Consider the following 14,440-nt stretch of genomic DNA (forward strand, 5'->3'; position numbering starts at 1 on the left):
ATGATTCATTCCTCCTTTTAACACAATACTTTGAAGATGTCACCACAATTTGGATCTGGCTATATTTTAAGTTCATTTACAAGTAGACTAGTTCTCAACTAAAAATAACCATGTGCGTTATACATTTCGACAGCTGCCTGGATTTTCCTCCGAAGGAAACAAGATTCTATATTTCACTCACATTCAGCAGAGATTCATTTTAACCCATTCGATGAAGACATAAATCACCACTACCACCCACTGGTGGCTGTGACTTTTCAGAGCACTTCAGTTTCTCCTTGGAGCAGCCTCAGGAGTGGGGCAGTTAGTTATTATTATCTCCATTTTCCTGCTGAGTAAACTGAACACCAGAAACAGTGGTCTGCCAAGTTATACAAGGAATTAATCGAAGGACTAGGTCTCCTAATTCCTAGCTTTTTTTTTTCAACTAGAAAAGTTGACTTTAAGAAGGCCTCAGATTTTGTCTTCAGTTATTTACTTATATTTAAATGGTATTTGGACTAAATTATTCAAGAAATTTTGGCATACAGCCTACCTCAATGCAGGCAAAAATGCCTCAAGTTCTTCCATTTTCTTCATTAACCTGATTAAGGTTGATCTATGCTATTAGTAAATGATATACGGTATTTGGTTTCAAAACAGAAAAACAGTTACGGCCGGGTGCAGTGGCCCACGCCTGTAATCCCAGCACTTTGGGAGGCCAAGGTAGGAGGATCCCTTGAGTCCAGGAGTTCCAGACCAGCCTGGGCAACACAGTAAATCCTCATCTCTATAAAAATACAAAAGTTAGCTGGCAGGGGTGGCATACACCTGTACTCCCAGCTACTTGGAAGGCTGAGGCAGAAGGATTGCTTGAGCCCAGATGGCAGAGATTACAGTGAGCTGAGATTGTGCCATTGCACTCCAGCCTGGGAGACAGAGACTGACCGTCTCAAAAAAAACAAAAAAAGAAAAAAAGGAAAAGAAAAAGAAAGAAAGAAAAAAAAACCAGTTACAATTTAATATTTCAAAAATCTTTACTTGTTGTTAGTTCTCATTATGTAACAAGTGAAATAGGTTAAAGAATGTATCAGTACTATCAACACTATCTGAATATTTTAGCAATTTTCTACTTTGTGTGGTTGCAGTAACCAGAGACATGCCCTTCAGATTCTGAAATGAGAACTAGAAAGAGGATTAAAGGAAATAAACAGGCAAAGCAAATTTATATGCCAAAATAATCCCTTCCTGACCTTGGACCTGTGTAAACGGGCTGCTTAAAACACGCTGACCAAATATTTAGAAAACATTTTTACTTTTTTAAGGCTTATAGCTATTCTTATGTGGTTAGCGGCAGTTCCTGGAAGTGCTATTTATTACACAAATTCCATTTTACAACTAAAACACATTTTACCTTCAATATCGCCATTGTCAAAAGCCAGAAATAAATAAAAATCAGATGTTACAGTTCTCTTTACCTCTTTTCCTTTGCATTTCCAGAATTCATACTGAGAGCTTTCCAAACTGTAGTTTTAGGCATTTCATCAGATATATTAATCTCAGAGGGGTCACATCTGAAATCAATCATTAGGACAGTGAATGTCAGACATACAAGTAAAATATATACCACAGTCTATAATGATCACTGTCCCAACAGAAGGGAGAAGATAGGGTTTGAGACCACGCAGCCAACAGCTCTCAGGAACTCGGGGAACAAGATGGAGTCTGATCTTTCTTCTGCAGCCACTGAGGTCAGAATGGCAAGGTGGCCCATGAGGTGGTGCTGAAAGCTGGGCTGGTGTGCCAGGTGGCAGCCAGTCCTGCCCCCACAACTGTGCACTCCTCCTAAGGGCCTCACTGGAGATGCTGCTGACAACACTATGATATCAACAGTGTAGCATCAGGAACTACCACTTACGGAGCACTTGCTGCATGCCAGGCATTTTTCATTCATTTTCCCATTTAAACAGCCAAATCTCTTCTATTCATAGTTCACAAAGGACTTTCCTAGTATCTTAACTATCATAGCAACAGAGATTATTAACATCCTCATTTTGAAGGTGCAGAAATGAAAGCTCTCAGAGCTAAGTGACTATCCAAGGTCAAACAACAGCAAGTAGAGAATCAAGACCTTGAACCCAGCCCTTGGTTTCCTAGAAACAGAATAGTTTGATGTTTGCTGCAAGCCAGATTATCTCCTTCTAAAATGCCAAGAGAGGAGGCAGCATCCTGTTACAGGGGAAACATTGTTCCTACTTTGCCACCAGATGAATCAAGCTCACGGCTCCTTCCACAACAACACGTAGAAAGTTTATTAAGAACCAACACTATTATTACGAAAAAGACTGTCCTAATTTCCCCCACAGTATAAACCACAACCAACTCAGTGATGCAGCAGTAAATTCTTCAGAATCTCAATGACCCAGATATCCTGCTCTTTTCCTTTGCTCTGCTCCCTCTTGACCTCTCGGTTTTTCAGCTTATGGTACCTAGAGGTACACAAGTGCTATGTGTATCTCTTCCAATTCAGAAACAAGATGCTAGGAGTAAAACCATGAATGGACCAATTTAACTTCCTGTTCATTTGTGGTGAGCAATAGGTTTGATAGAGAAAGGGGCTAAAATCATTGGCAGAAGTAAGGAATTTTCATGATCCCAGTTCAATTCCCCCTTGCTCCCAGAACTACAGATGCCACAAGCCAGGCTAACATTGACTATTTCTGTCTATCCCCAAAAGCTTGCCAAAGCATTGGATTTCATGCCTACTAGGCTGAGAACTCTCTGGAAATAAAGACCACATCCTTTTCATCTTTGGAAGGTGGCAAAGAAAGGCAGAAGGAGCACTGGTTTGAGGAATAGAAGACGACCAGGGTCTGAATCCTAATCTTTCTATTCAGCAACATTGTAACTTTGGATAAATTACCTAAAACTCTCTAAGACTTAGTTTCTTCACTTATACAAATGTGGATAGTGATATTCATATGAGTACAGGTTAACTGACAACACATAAGTAAACCCTCTAGCACAATCCCAGCACAAAGGAGGCACTCAGTACATTGGCTTTCTTACCTCTCTTCTTGTGATTCCCATAACCTGATACAGTGCCTGGTACATAGCAGGTATTCAGTAAACAATCAGATGGAAAAGGTATTTTCACAGGATGGAACTGGGAGGCTGAATATTTAGCTCTTTATGCTAGCAGCTGCACTTGTGACACCACCACCATCACAAAGCCAGAACACTTAGAGAATAACCCAAAAGTAAACTCCTTGGTGTTTGGAAGTTTTACCTGCAACTGATGTTCTTTCCAGGACTACTTAGTAACTTCCTGCTCTCTAAGGGAAACTTGTCTCCCCCAATTTCTAACATTTTCTCGGCCTCCTGGAAGAAAAAGAAACATTATTATATCTTGGACCAAGTAAGACCATAAGTTCACCAGCCCATTCTTCTACCACAATTTCTACCTAATTTCATTGTGCATTTATTATAAAGAATACAATTAGGTTCTTTCATAGACTTGAGTTACCACAAAATGAGAGACAACCAGATATTTATACATGTGGAATGGCATTCAAAAAAGAAAAAAAGAAAATGTCAATCAATTTACTACAAATATAGCAGACAGAAGAACATTTTAAATGACACCAAGGGACACATTTAGCAAAATCTAAATGGTGAGAAGCCCTAGAGGTCAAAGACCCTGTTTCTTCAACTTTAAAAAAATGGAAAGGGAATCCCTAAAAAGATTTAAGACAGATATCAACCAATTGCAATATATGGCTCTTCTTTGGATGCTAATTCAAATAAACAAATTATTAACAATAAGAAGCCTTTTCTTTCTACCTTTGTAGGTTTAAAATAATCAATAAGGTAGGCCGGGCATGGTGGCTCACGCCTGTAATCCCAGCACTTTGGGAGGCCGAGGTGGGCAGATCATGAAGTCAGGAGATCGAGACCATCCTGGCTAACACGGTGAAACCTCATTCCTACTAAAAATATAAAAAATTAGCCAGGTGTGGTAGCGGGCGCCTGCAGTCCCAGCTGAGACGGAGAATGGCGTGAACCCGGGAGTCGGAGGTTGCAATGAGCTGAGATTGCGCCACTGTACTCCAGCCTGGGCAACAGAGTGAGACTCTGTCTCAAAAAAAAAAATAAAAATAAAAAATAAAATAATAATAATAATCCATAAGGTAAAAGATCTCTACGAAGAGAACTACAAAACACTGCTGAAAGACGTCAGGCTGGCTGGGTGCGGTGGCTCAGGCCTGTAATCCCAGCACTTTGGGAGGCTGAGGTGGGCGGATCACGAGGTCAGGAGATCGAGACCACCCTGGCTAACACGGTGAAACCCCGTCTCTACTAAAAATACAAAAAATTAGCCGGGCGAGGTGGCAGGCGCCTGTAGTTCCAGCTACTCGGGAGGCTGAGGCAGGAGAATGGCGTGAACCTGGGAGGCAGAGCTTGCAGTGAGCCAAGATGGCGCCACTGCACTCCAGCCTGGGCGACGACAGAGCGAGACTCCATCTCAAAAAAAAAAAAAAAATTAGTCGGGCGTGGTGGTGCACGCCTGTAGTTCCAGCTACTAGGAAGGCCGAGGCAGGAGAATCGCTTGAACATGGGAGGCAGAGGTTGCAGTCAGCCGCGATCACACCACTGCACTCCACAACCATGCCAACGTCTGTTACTTTTTGATTTTTTAATAATAGTAATTCTGACTGATGTGAAATGGAGTCTCTTTGTGGTTCTGATTTGCATGTCTGATGATGAATGATGTTGACCAGTTTTTAACACCACTGCACTCCAGCCTGGGCGACAGAGTGAGACTCCATCTCAAAAAAAAAAAAAAGAGGTCAGGCACAGTGGCTCATGCCTTAATCCCAGCACTTGGGAGGCCAAGGCAGGCAGATCACTTGAGGTCAGGAGTTCGAGACCAGACTGGTCAACATGGCAAAACCTTGTCTCTACTAAAAATACAAAAATTAGCCCAGGCGTGATGGCAGGTACCTGTAATCCCAGCTACTCGGGAGGCTGAGGTAGGAGAATCGCTGGAACCCAGGAGCAGGAGGTTGTAGTGAGCTGAAATCATGCCATTGCCCTCCAGCCTTGGCGACAGAGCAAGACTCTGTCTCAAAACAAACAAACAAACAAAAAACACACTGCTGAAAGAAATCAGAGATGATTTCTTTTTCAGAGAATCATTTCTAATCTGACTTCTTTTTCAGAGAATCATCTCTGATTTCTTTCAGCAATGTTTTGTAGTTCTCCCTCTAGAGAGTGCTTTCATGTTTTTGATTAGGTGTATTCCTAGGTATTTCATTTTCTTTATGGCTACTGCAGTTAGGATTGTGTTCTTGGTTTGACTCTCAGCCTGGGTGTTATTGGTGCATAGAAGCGAAAGGGCAAAGGATATGAACAGACACTTCTTAAAAGAAGACATACAAGCGGTCAACAAACATATTAAAAACTGGTCAACATCATGCATCATCAGAGATGCAAATCAGAACCACAAAGAGACTCCATTTCACATCAGTCAGAACGACTATTATTAAAAAGTCAAAAAATAACAGACTTTGGCATGGTTGTGGAGAAAACTGAACACTTCTACACTATTGGTGGGAATGCAAATTAGTTCAGCCCCTGTGGAAAGCAGTTTGGAGATTTCTCAAAGAACTAAAAATAGAACTAGCATTAGACCCAACAATCCCATTACTTGGTATATACCCAAAGGAAAATAAGTTGTCCTGTCAAAAAGACATCTGCACTCATATATTTATTGCAGCACTATTAACAATAGCAAAGAAATGGAATCAACCCAGGTGCCCATCAATGGTGGATTGAATAAAGAAACTGTAGTACGTATATGCCATGGAATACTACGCAGCCACAAAGAGAACAAAACTATGTCCTTTGCAGCAACATGGATGCAGCTGGAGGCCAGTACCCTAAGTGAACTGACGCAGGAACAAAAAACCAAATAATGCATGTTCTCATTTATAAGTGGAGGCTAAACATTGGGTACACATGGACACAAAGATGGGAACAAAAAACACTGGGGACTCCAAAAGGCGGAAGACAGGGGAAGGGTTGGAAAACTACCTATGGGGTACTATGTTCACTACTTGGGTGACAGGATCATTAGAAGCCCAAAGCTCAGCATAACTCACTACACCCATGTAACAAACCTGCACATGCCCTGAATCTAAAATAACTTTTTTTATAAATCAATAATAAAATGTTTTCTTAGAAAATAATCCGGCCGGGCACAGTGGCTCACGCCTACAATCCCAGCACTTTGGGAGGCCGAGGCGGGCGGATCACGAGGTCAGGAGATCGAGACCATCCTGGCTATCACCGTGAAACCCGGTCTCTACTAAAAATATACCTAATGCTAAATGATGAGTTAATGGGTGCAGCACACCAACATGGCACATGTATACATATGTAACAAACCTGCACGTTGTGCACATGTACCCTAAAACTTAAAGTATAATAATAATAAAAATAAAGAAAGAAAGAAAAAAAAAAAAAAGCCAGGCGCAGGGGCGAGAGCCTGTAGTCCCGGCTACTCGGGAGGCTGAGGCAGGAGAATGGCGTGAACCCGGGAGGTGGCGCTTGCAGTGCGCCGAGATAGCGCCACTGCACTCTAGCCTGGGCGAAAGAGCGAGACTCCATCTCAAAAAAAGAAAATAAAATAATCCCACTAATTTAAAGAAAATAATTACAGAGAAAAAACTATCTGTACAAAGATGTTCAAAGTAATATAAAACAACTAAAAATTTTAACAAAGGAAAAATATTTAAATTAAGTATGAGATAATACTATAGAACATTATACATCCATTTAAAAAATATCATGATACAAATAGAAACATGAAAGTGTCTTATGAAATCAGGTTGAGGGGAAAAATCAGAATATATATGTGCTATATATATAAATACAAAGTCACAATTATATAATTATCATAGTTATATGAAAACTATGTTAAAAAATTGAAAACAACATAAAGAAATGAACATGAATGTTGGCTATGAGGTGGAGAAATTTGGGGGTCAAGTCTTCATCTTTTTCTTTTATTTCATTTAGCTTTTAAAATAATTTTATAAAGTAACACGTGTTAACAAATATGTACTTACTTCAGGAATTTTGGAAAATAAGGAATATAATGTCTACCAGCCACCTCGAACTTAACATCCAAAGGAGATCTCTTGATTTTCCTCCTAAACCTGCTGTTCTCCTTGGTCTTCCCCATCTTAATAAATAGCACAACCTTTCATTCAGTTGTTCAGTCCAAAAATCTAAGAGTCATACTTGATTCCTCTTTCACCCATGCCCACCATCATTAGCAAAACCTGTCAGCTCTATCTTCAAAATAAGTACCCAATTCAGCCACTTTCATCACCTCTACCTTAGCATAAGCCACCCTCCCGTGTTGCCTGAGCTGCTACCAGCCTCCTAGCAGGTCTCCCTGCTACCACTCTGTCCCTTCCAGTCTTACTGGCTTTCTTGGTGTTCCTCAAACACACCAAGCTCATTCCTCCTCAAGACCTTTGCATTTTCTGTATCCCTGCCCTGGAATGTTCTTACTCCCAGATATTCTCATAATTTGCTTCTCACTTGATTCAGGTCTCTACTCAGATGTCTCCTCAGAAGTCATCTCTAATCATCCTAAATAAAGTAACTCCCTCACTCCCTACCTTCTTAAAACATATCACTACCTAAAATTATATATGTGTGTGTGTGTGTATGTGTGTAGAATTACAGCACTATAACCAAGAAAACAAATATAGACTTGTTTGCTTGTTGACAGTGTCTCCTCCAAGAGAATGTAAGCTCCATGGGGTCGGTCAGGGACTGTCTGTGTCCTGTATACTACTGTATCTGGAACAGTGACCAACAGAGTAAGGATTCAATAAATATGGAGGAAGAAAATTAATCCAAAAATGTATAATCTTACCAACTAGAGAGACATAGAGCAACACAATAAACATTTTGGTGTATTTTCTTCCAATCTTTTTCGTGTGTGTGGGGGGTGCACACATGCACGTGTGTGTGTGTACGGTATGTGTATATGTATATGTTTTAGTAAAAGTGAGATTCTTTGACAGTCTTACTGTATGCTCCATTTTATATTCTCTATGTTTTTCACATAAAATGTCAGAAACATGTCCACATATCTTTCTTATTTTTATTTTTTTGAGACAAAGTCTTGTTCTTTCGCCCAGGCTGGAGTGCAGTGGCATGATCTCAGCTCACTACAACCTCTGCCTCCCGGGTTCAAGTGATTCTCCTGTCTCAGCCTCCTGAGTAGCTGGAATTATAGGCATGCGCCCACATACTTGGCTACTTTTTTGTATTTTTAGTAAAGACAGGGTTTTACCATGTTGGCCAGGTCTCAAACTCCTGACCTCAGGTGATCTGCCTGCCTCAGCCTCCCAAAGTGCTGGGATTACAGGCGTGAGCCACCACATCCAGCCTCTTTTTTTTTTTTTTTTTTTTTTGAGACAGGATCTCTCTGTCACCCAGGCTGGAGTGCAGTGGTGTTATCTCGGCTCACTGCAATATCCGCCTCCCAGATTCAAGCGATCCTCCTGCCTCAGCCTCCCGAGTAGCTGGGACTACAGCACACATCACTGAGTATCATTACAAAATACTTATCATCATTAAGTACTTTTTAAAACTTTATTTTTAGACCGGGCGCGGTGGCTCACGCCTGTAATCCCAGCACTTTGGGAGGCTGAGGAGGGTGGATCACGAGGTCAAGAGATTAAGACCATCCTGGCCAACATGGTGAAACCCCGCCTCTACTAAAAATACAAAAATTAGCTGGGCATGGTGGTGCGTGCCTGTAGTCCCAGCTACTCAGGAGACTGAGGCAGGAGAATCACTTGGAGAATCACTTGAACCCGGGAGGCAGAGGTTGCAGTGAGCTGAGATCACGCCACTGCACTCCAGTCTGGAGACAGAGCGAGACTCTGTCTCAAAAAAAAATTTTTTTAAACTGTTGTACAATATTCCATTGTAATACATTTACTCTAATTTTCTTTTTTTCTTTATGTCACCACAATTAAAATATTTTGTCTACATTGCTAATTATATCCTTAGGATAAATTTAAAAATTAGAGTTGCTGGGCCAAAGGGCATATATGTTTTTAAGACTCTAAGGTTAAACTGCCCTCTAAAGAGATTTATGCAACTTATATTACCTTTTTTTTTTTTTTTGAGACAAAGTCTCACTCTGTTGCCCAGGCTGGAGTGGAGTGGCACAATCTCGGCTCACTGCAACCTCTGCCTCATGGGTTCAAGTGATTCTTGTGCCTCAGCCTCCCGAATAGCTAGATTATAGGCGCCTGCCACCACGCCCAGCTAATTTTTGTATTTTTAGTAGAGACAGGGTTTCACCATGTTTGCCCGGCTGGTCCCAAATTCCTGACCTCAGGTGATCCAACCACCTCGGCCTCCAAAAGTGCTGGGATTATAGGCATGAGCCACCGCGCCCAGCCTATATTACTATTTTTAGTGTATGAGAAGCCAATTTCAATTACAGTCTTGCCAACACTTGTTTTTATCTTTTAAAAATCTCTGCCAATTCGACAAGTAAAAAAGTATTCTCCTTGTTTAAATTTTCATTTCTTTTTTATTTTTTAATATTTATTTTCATTTCATAAAATCCAGATGCTGCACAATCATTTCTTTGATTATTAGTGAGAATGAAATTTTTGTCATAAGGCAACTGGCCATTTGTACTTCTTTTTTGTAAATTATATATGTCCATTGCTCATTTCAATTTCATATTATTCTTATTAATTTATAAGAATTATTTGAATAGTAAGGATATTAACACGTCTCAACTTATCTGTTATTTTAAAATTTTGTTTAGAGTTTTGGATGCCTGAAAGCATCACATTTTATGTAGTGAATTCTATCAATATTCTCTTTAAAGTTTTCTTCCATTGACTTTATATTTTATAATTGTTGAAGCTTATTTAGAAATACAAGATTTTTAAAGTTCAAGATATTAGGGGAAAAAAAAGTAGTCTTTTTTTTTTTTCTTGAGATAGGATCTCACTCAGCCTAGGCTGGAGTGCAGTGGCATGATCACAGCTCACTGCAGCCTCAACCTCCTGGGCTCAAGGTATCCTCCCACCTCAGCCTCCCAAGTAGCTGACTACAGGTATGTGCCACCACATCCAGCTAATTCTTTTGATTTTTTTTCTTTTCTGTTCTTTTTTTTTTTTTTTTTTTTTTTTTTTTGTAGAGACAGGGTCTCATTATATTGCCTAGGCTAGTCTCAAACTTCTGGCCTCAACTAATCCTCCAGCTTCAACTCCCAAAAGCCCTGGAATTACAGGGATAACCCATTATGCCTGGCCTAAAAAAAAGTCTTTTAAAAGTTTTTTCAAAGGACACTATTTTAGGCACTAACTGTATTTGGAAACACTTCCCAGCTCACTCATTTCTTGGTCTGGTATTTTCATTTTGCTACACATTCTTTCTTTGCATATATAGGCCATTTATTGAGGGTCCGTTGTGTAGATGACAAGATGCCAAGTGCTGAGGGAAATGAAAAAAGACAGAAAGTCCTATGCAAGTTATCTTTGCATGGTGCCAACCACAGCACCATTTGCAATTAGATACATTACAAACATTCTAGGAAATAATGGGTCTTATGTATTTGTCAAATTAGACCTTTTGAAAGAATGTGAGCCATTGAATCTGCTAATAAGGGCATATTGTATGTTCACATTGTAGGTATGAGCCTGGTGAGTAGATTGTAAACAAAGGAAAAATAAGTGGTTGTCAAACCCAAAAATTAAGAACAGACAGAAGCAAGAATCCCTAATCCATTCTTAGCTGAGAACATCTTTGGGGGTAATCTTCCCAGCTCCTAAATATAACCCTCGGGATTCCAGACATGCTGACTTTTCACATGGCCCTTCCTGTGTTCTGTAATTTGAGGCCCCCAGGTATACAGTTGGTGCAAGGACTATGACCTCTTCCTCCTTGGCCTTCTTTTTGGCATCATCCAACTTCTTCTTTTTGCTTTCAGGCATGAGATCATCTAACCAGCTCAGCTCTCGCTTAGAGAAACAGAGATCCATGACTTTCCTGACAAAGACCAAGGCCAAAACCTGAAGAAAAATTTAAAAAAAAAAGTGAATTAAAGGGACTAATTTCCTTCCTGGACTTAAAAGCAAAGCCTTATTTTCACAGCAGACTAGGACATTTCAAGCAAAATCAAACTCATAATAATCCTAACAGTCACCATTTATTGAATGCTTTCTTTGTGCCAGGTAACGTGTTACATACAGTATTTTAACTATCATAACAGCTCTACAACTTAGAGAGCAGCTAACTGGATTCTGTCATTGAAAAGATCAGCACATCATCTGCAGATGGCTAGGGGTCAGCAGGAAGGCTACAGGACATCAGGTGGGTAGAAAGCCTCTGCTGGAGCTGGGCCATGGTGGGACCAGCCACAGCCACCCAAGCATTCCTCACAGTGGGATGATGGGTTCTCTTAGAAGATCATCTTTATTCCCTCTGATCCTTTGCCTATACATTCCCCTACCCAAATCCTTGCTTTGGGCCTGCATCATTCGTCTCTAGTGGTTTTTGTCTCTGCCCTCTGGCCTGGCCTGACACTCGCTTTATAAATGAGGAAACTGAGGCCCAGAGAGAGAAAGTGACTTGCCTAAAATCTGACAGCTGATTTCCCCGATAAAGGTATGTCCAGGGCATCCCAACTGCTGCTCCACTTTCTTTCCATGAGGGCCATTTTAGCCAAAGGAAAACAAAGAATTAATCCTGCCTGGGTGGACTGGTGTTCATCAGCTATAATTGGTGACTGGACAAGGAATGAGGCAAATCAGGCTTATTAAATTCAAGTACATTTCTCTCTAATTTAGTGACTACTTTCCTAATACATCTGGAATTGATAGGATCCCTTCTAGGAGTTCCCAGTAATCTGCTATTTATTTAACCCATGAACGTAACACACGAATACAAACCCTTATATGTAGCCTGACAAAATTGAGAAACTCACCAGGAGGGTGTGGATCTAGAGGATTAGAAAAAAATTAAAGATAGAATTTCCATATGATCCAGCAATTCCACTCCTGGCATATAGCCCAAAGAATTGAAAACAGAGACACAAACAGATATTTGTACACCCATATTTACAACAGTATCATCGACAGGTGAATGGATAAACAAAATGTAGTATTTACATACAGTGGGATACTATTCAATCTTAAAAAGGAAGGAAATTCTGACACATGCTACAACATGGATGAACCTTGAAGACATTAGGCTAAATGAAATTACCCAGTCACAAGCTGGGCGCAGTGGCTCATGTCTGTAATCCCAGCACTTTGGGAGGTTGAGGCGGGTGGATCACCTGAGGTCAGGAGTTTGAGACCAGCCTGGCCAACACAGTGAAACCCCGTCTCTACTAAAAAAAATACAAAAAAATTAGCTGGGTGTGGTGGCAGGCACCTGTAATCCCAGCTATTAGGGAGGCTGAGGCAGGAGAATCGCTTGAACCTGGGAGGTGGAGGTCACAGTGAGCCGAGATCATGCCATTGCACTCCAGCCTGGGTAACAAGAGTGAAACTCCATCTCAAAAAAAAAAAAAAAGAAGAAGAAGAAAGAAAGAAAGAAAAGAAATTAGCCAGTCACAAAAGGACAAATTATGTGATTAACTTATATGATGTACCTAGAATAATCAATACATAGAGACAGAAAGTAGAATGGTGGTTGCCAGGGGCTGAGGGTATGGGAGAATGGAAATTTAGTGTTTAATAGGTGCAGAGTTTCAGTTCTGCAAGATGTAAAAAGTTCCAGAGCTGGAGGGTGGTAATAGCTCCACAGCAATGTGAATGTACTTAATGCCACTCAACTGTACACTTAAAAATGGTAAATTTTAAAGTTATAATATTTTACCATTAAAAAATAACAATGATAATAAGAATTTATTTTTTAAAAACCACCTCACCATCATTGGGAAAACAATGGCAGCTGGAGATGCCTTGATGACCCAGAGCAGGACGAGACAGGTCAACTGGATGAGGGTGAAGAGGTGCACTTTGCGCAGCGGCACATGCCGCAGGTAGATGAAATCTGGCTGGTGCTTTGCGGGCATCCCAAAGAGCTTTAGACGATCAAAGAACTGAAAGGAAGGAACTGGCATTTATTTTCAGGAGGGCACTCTGGGTCAGAAGCTTTGTTAGACCCATTCATATCTCTTACATTACCTGCTCTGAAAGGTAGGTAACACCATTTCCTCTGGACAGAAATGGAAACTGAGACTTTAAAAGACCAGGCAATTTGGCCAAGGTTATTAAGTGGCAAAGTCAAAATTTGAATCCATCTTTTCTAATTCTAGGTTCAAACTTCTTTCTCTTATCCCACTCTGTGTCTCCTAAGGGAGCTCTTTCTCAGGGGGTGTTGAAAACAAAATAAACCAATTACATCTTTTTGCTTATTATCAAAACCAAATCTCTTACTTGTTTTAGGAGTTTGGAGCCATTCATTGATTATTTATAGTGAAAAGATAAAATAAAACCTCATAACATCCTACATATATAAAAAATGATCATCCTTACAGTAAGGAAAAAAGAGAACCAGAGATTAAATAACCTGCCCAAGTTCACAGTAGAACTCAGTATGTAAGAATGGCCATAGGACATTCCATTCAAACAAAGAATAATCAGCCTAAGTTATTATATTATCTGGAATACCCAAGTTATCAATGACAAGCTCCTGATTTTTCTTTTTGAAAGACTTAGAGCAATAGTTGATGGATGGAAAAATGCAGAGTATAACAAGAAGTGACATCTCCTTACCAGGAGCAACTCCCACTATTCCCCTATCTCTTCTGCCAATGAACCCTCTCCCAAAGTTAAACACCCCATTTTTATACTTTAGCCTGGCACTAACCTAGATCTGTCCATGAGTGAAAGCCAGTTTGGTTCTTGATCAACCTTTCAGATCCAAGTTTACTAGCACCTGGCAAAGCAACTAATGTTTAATACATGCCAAAAAAATTGTCTGTTGAATAATTAATGAATAACTGGAGCCATGACATCAAGCCAGACCACCCTGGAAGTCTCTGTACTCTCCTGCCAACATGGCTGTTTTTCTCCCTGTATCCAAATACATGTCTAAAATAGCCTAAGTGGCAAGACTAGGAAATAATTTTCTCAAGAACTGGTTGTGCTTCTCTTGGGGAGCTGTCCCTCCCTGGACAGGACATGCAAACTTGCAGTGAGAAGAAACTGCCCTGGCTGAACCATACAATACCTGAATTCCCTGTAGTGAAGAAACTCCCATGTAGAGGAAAACTCCGTAGAGTACCGGCATTGGAATAAACTGAAGACAAAAGGACAACAAAGGCCAGAAATTAAATTTGGTATCATAGCACACTCAAAACTATATAAACTTTTAAATCTCCAAGAATGAA

The 14,440-nt window shown here is 40.4% G+C and overlaps 1 protein-coding gene across 2 annotated transcripts in view; it reads right to left on the reverse strand.

Moving 5' to 3' along the window:
- Positions 1-14,440, reverse strand: part of SLC4A8 (solute carrier family 4 member 8) — a 90,606-nt gene that overhangs the window by 8,388 nt on the left and 67,778 nt on the right. For both annotated transcript variants that reach the window (XM_019039069.4, XM_055357187.1), the window contains 5 exons: positions 14,281-14,349; positions 12,974-13,147; positions 10,971-11,108; positions 3,269-3,360; positions 1,458-1,553 (listed from right to left, as the gene is read on the reverse strand). In XM_019039069.4, the coding sequence (XP_018894614.2) occupies positions 1,458-1,553; positions 3,269-3,360; positions 10,971-11,108; positions 12,974-13,147; positions 14,281-14,349 (569 nt within the window). The remainder of the gene's footprint in view (positions 1-1,457; positions 1,554-3,268; positions 3,361-10,970; positions 11,109-12,973; positions 13,148-14,280; positions 14,350-14,440) is intronic.

Source organism: Gorilla gorilla, chromosome 10, assembly GCF_029281585.2.
Source record: "Gorilla gorilla gorilla isolate KB3781 chromosome 10, NHGRI_mGorGor1-v2.1_pri, whole genome shotgun sequence".
Taxonomy (NCBI): Eukaryota; Metazoa; Chordata; class Mammalia; order Primates; family Hominidae; genus Gorilla; species Gorilla gorilla.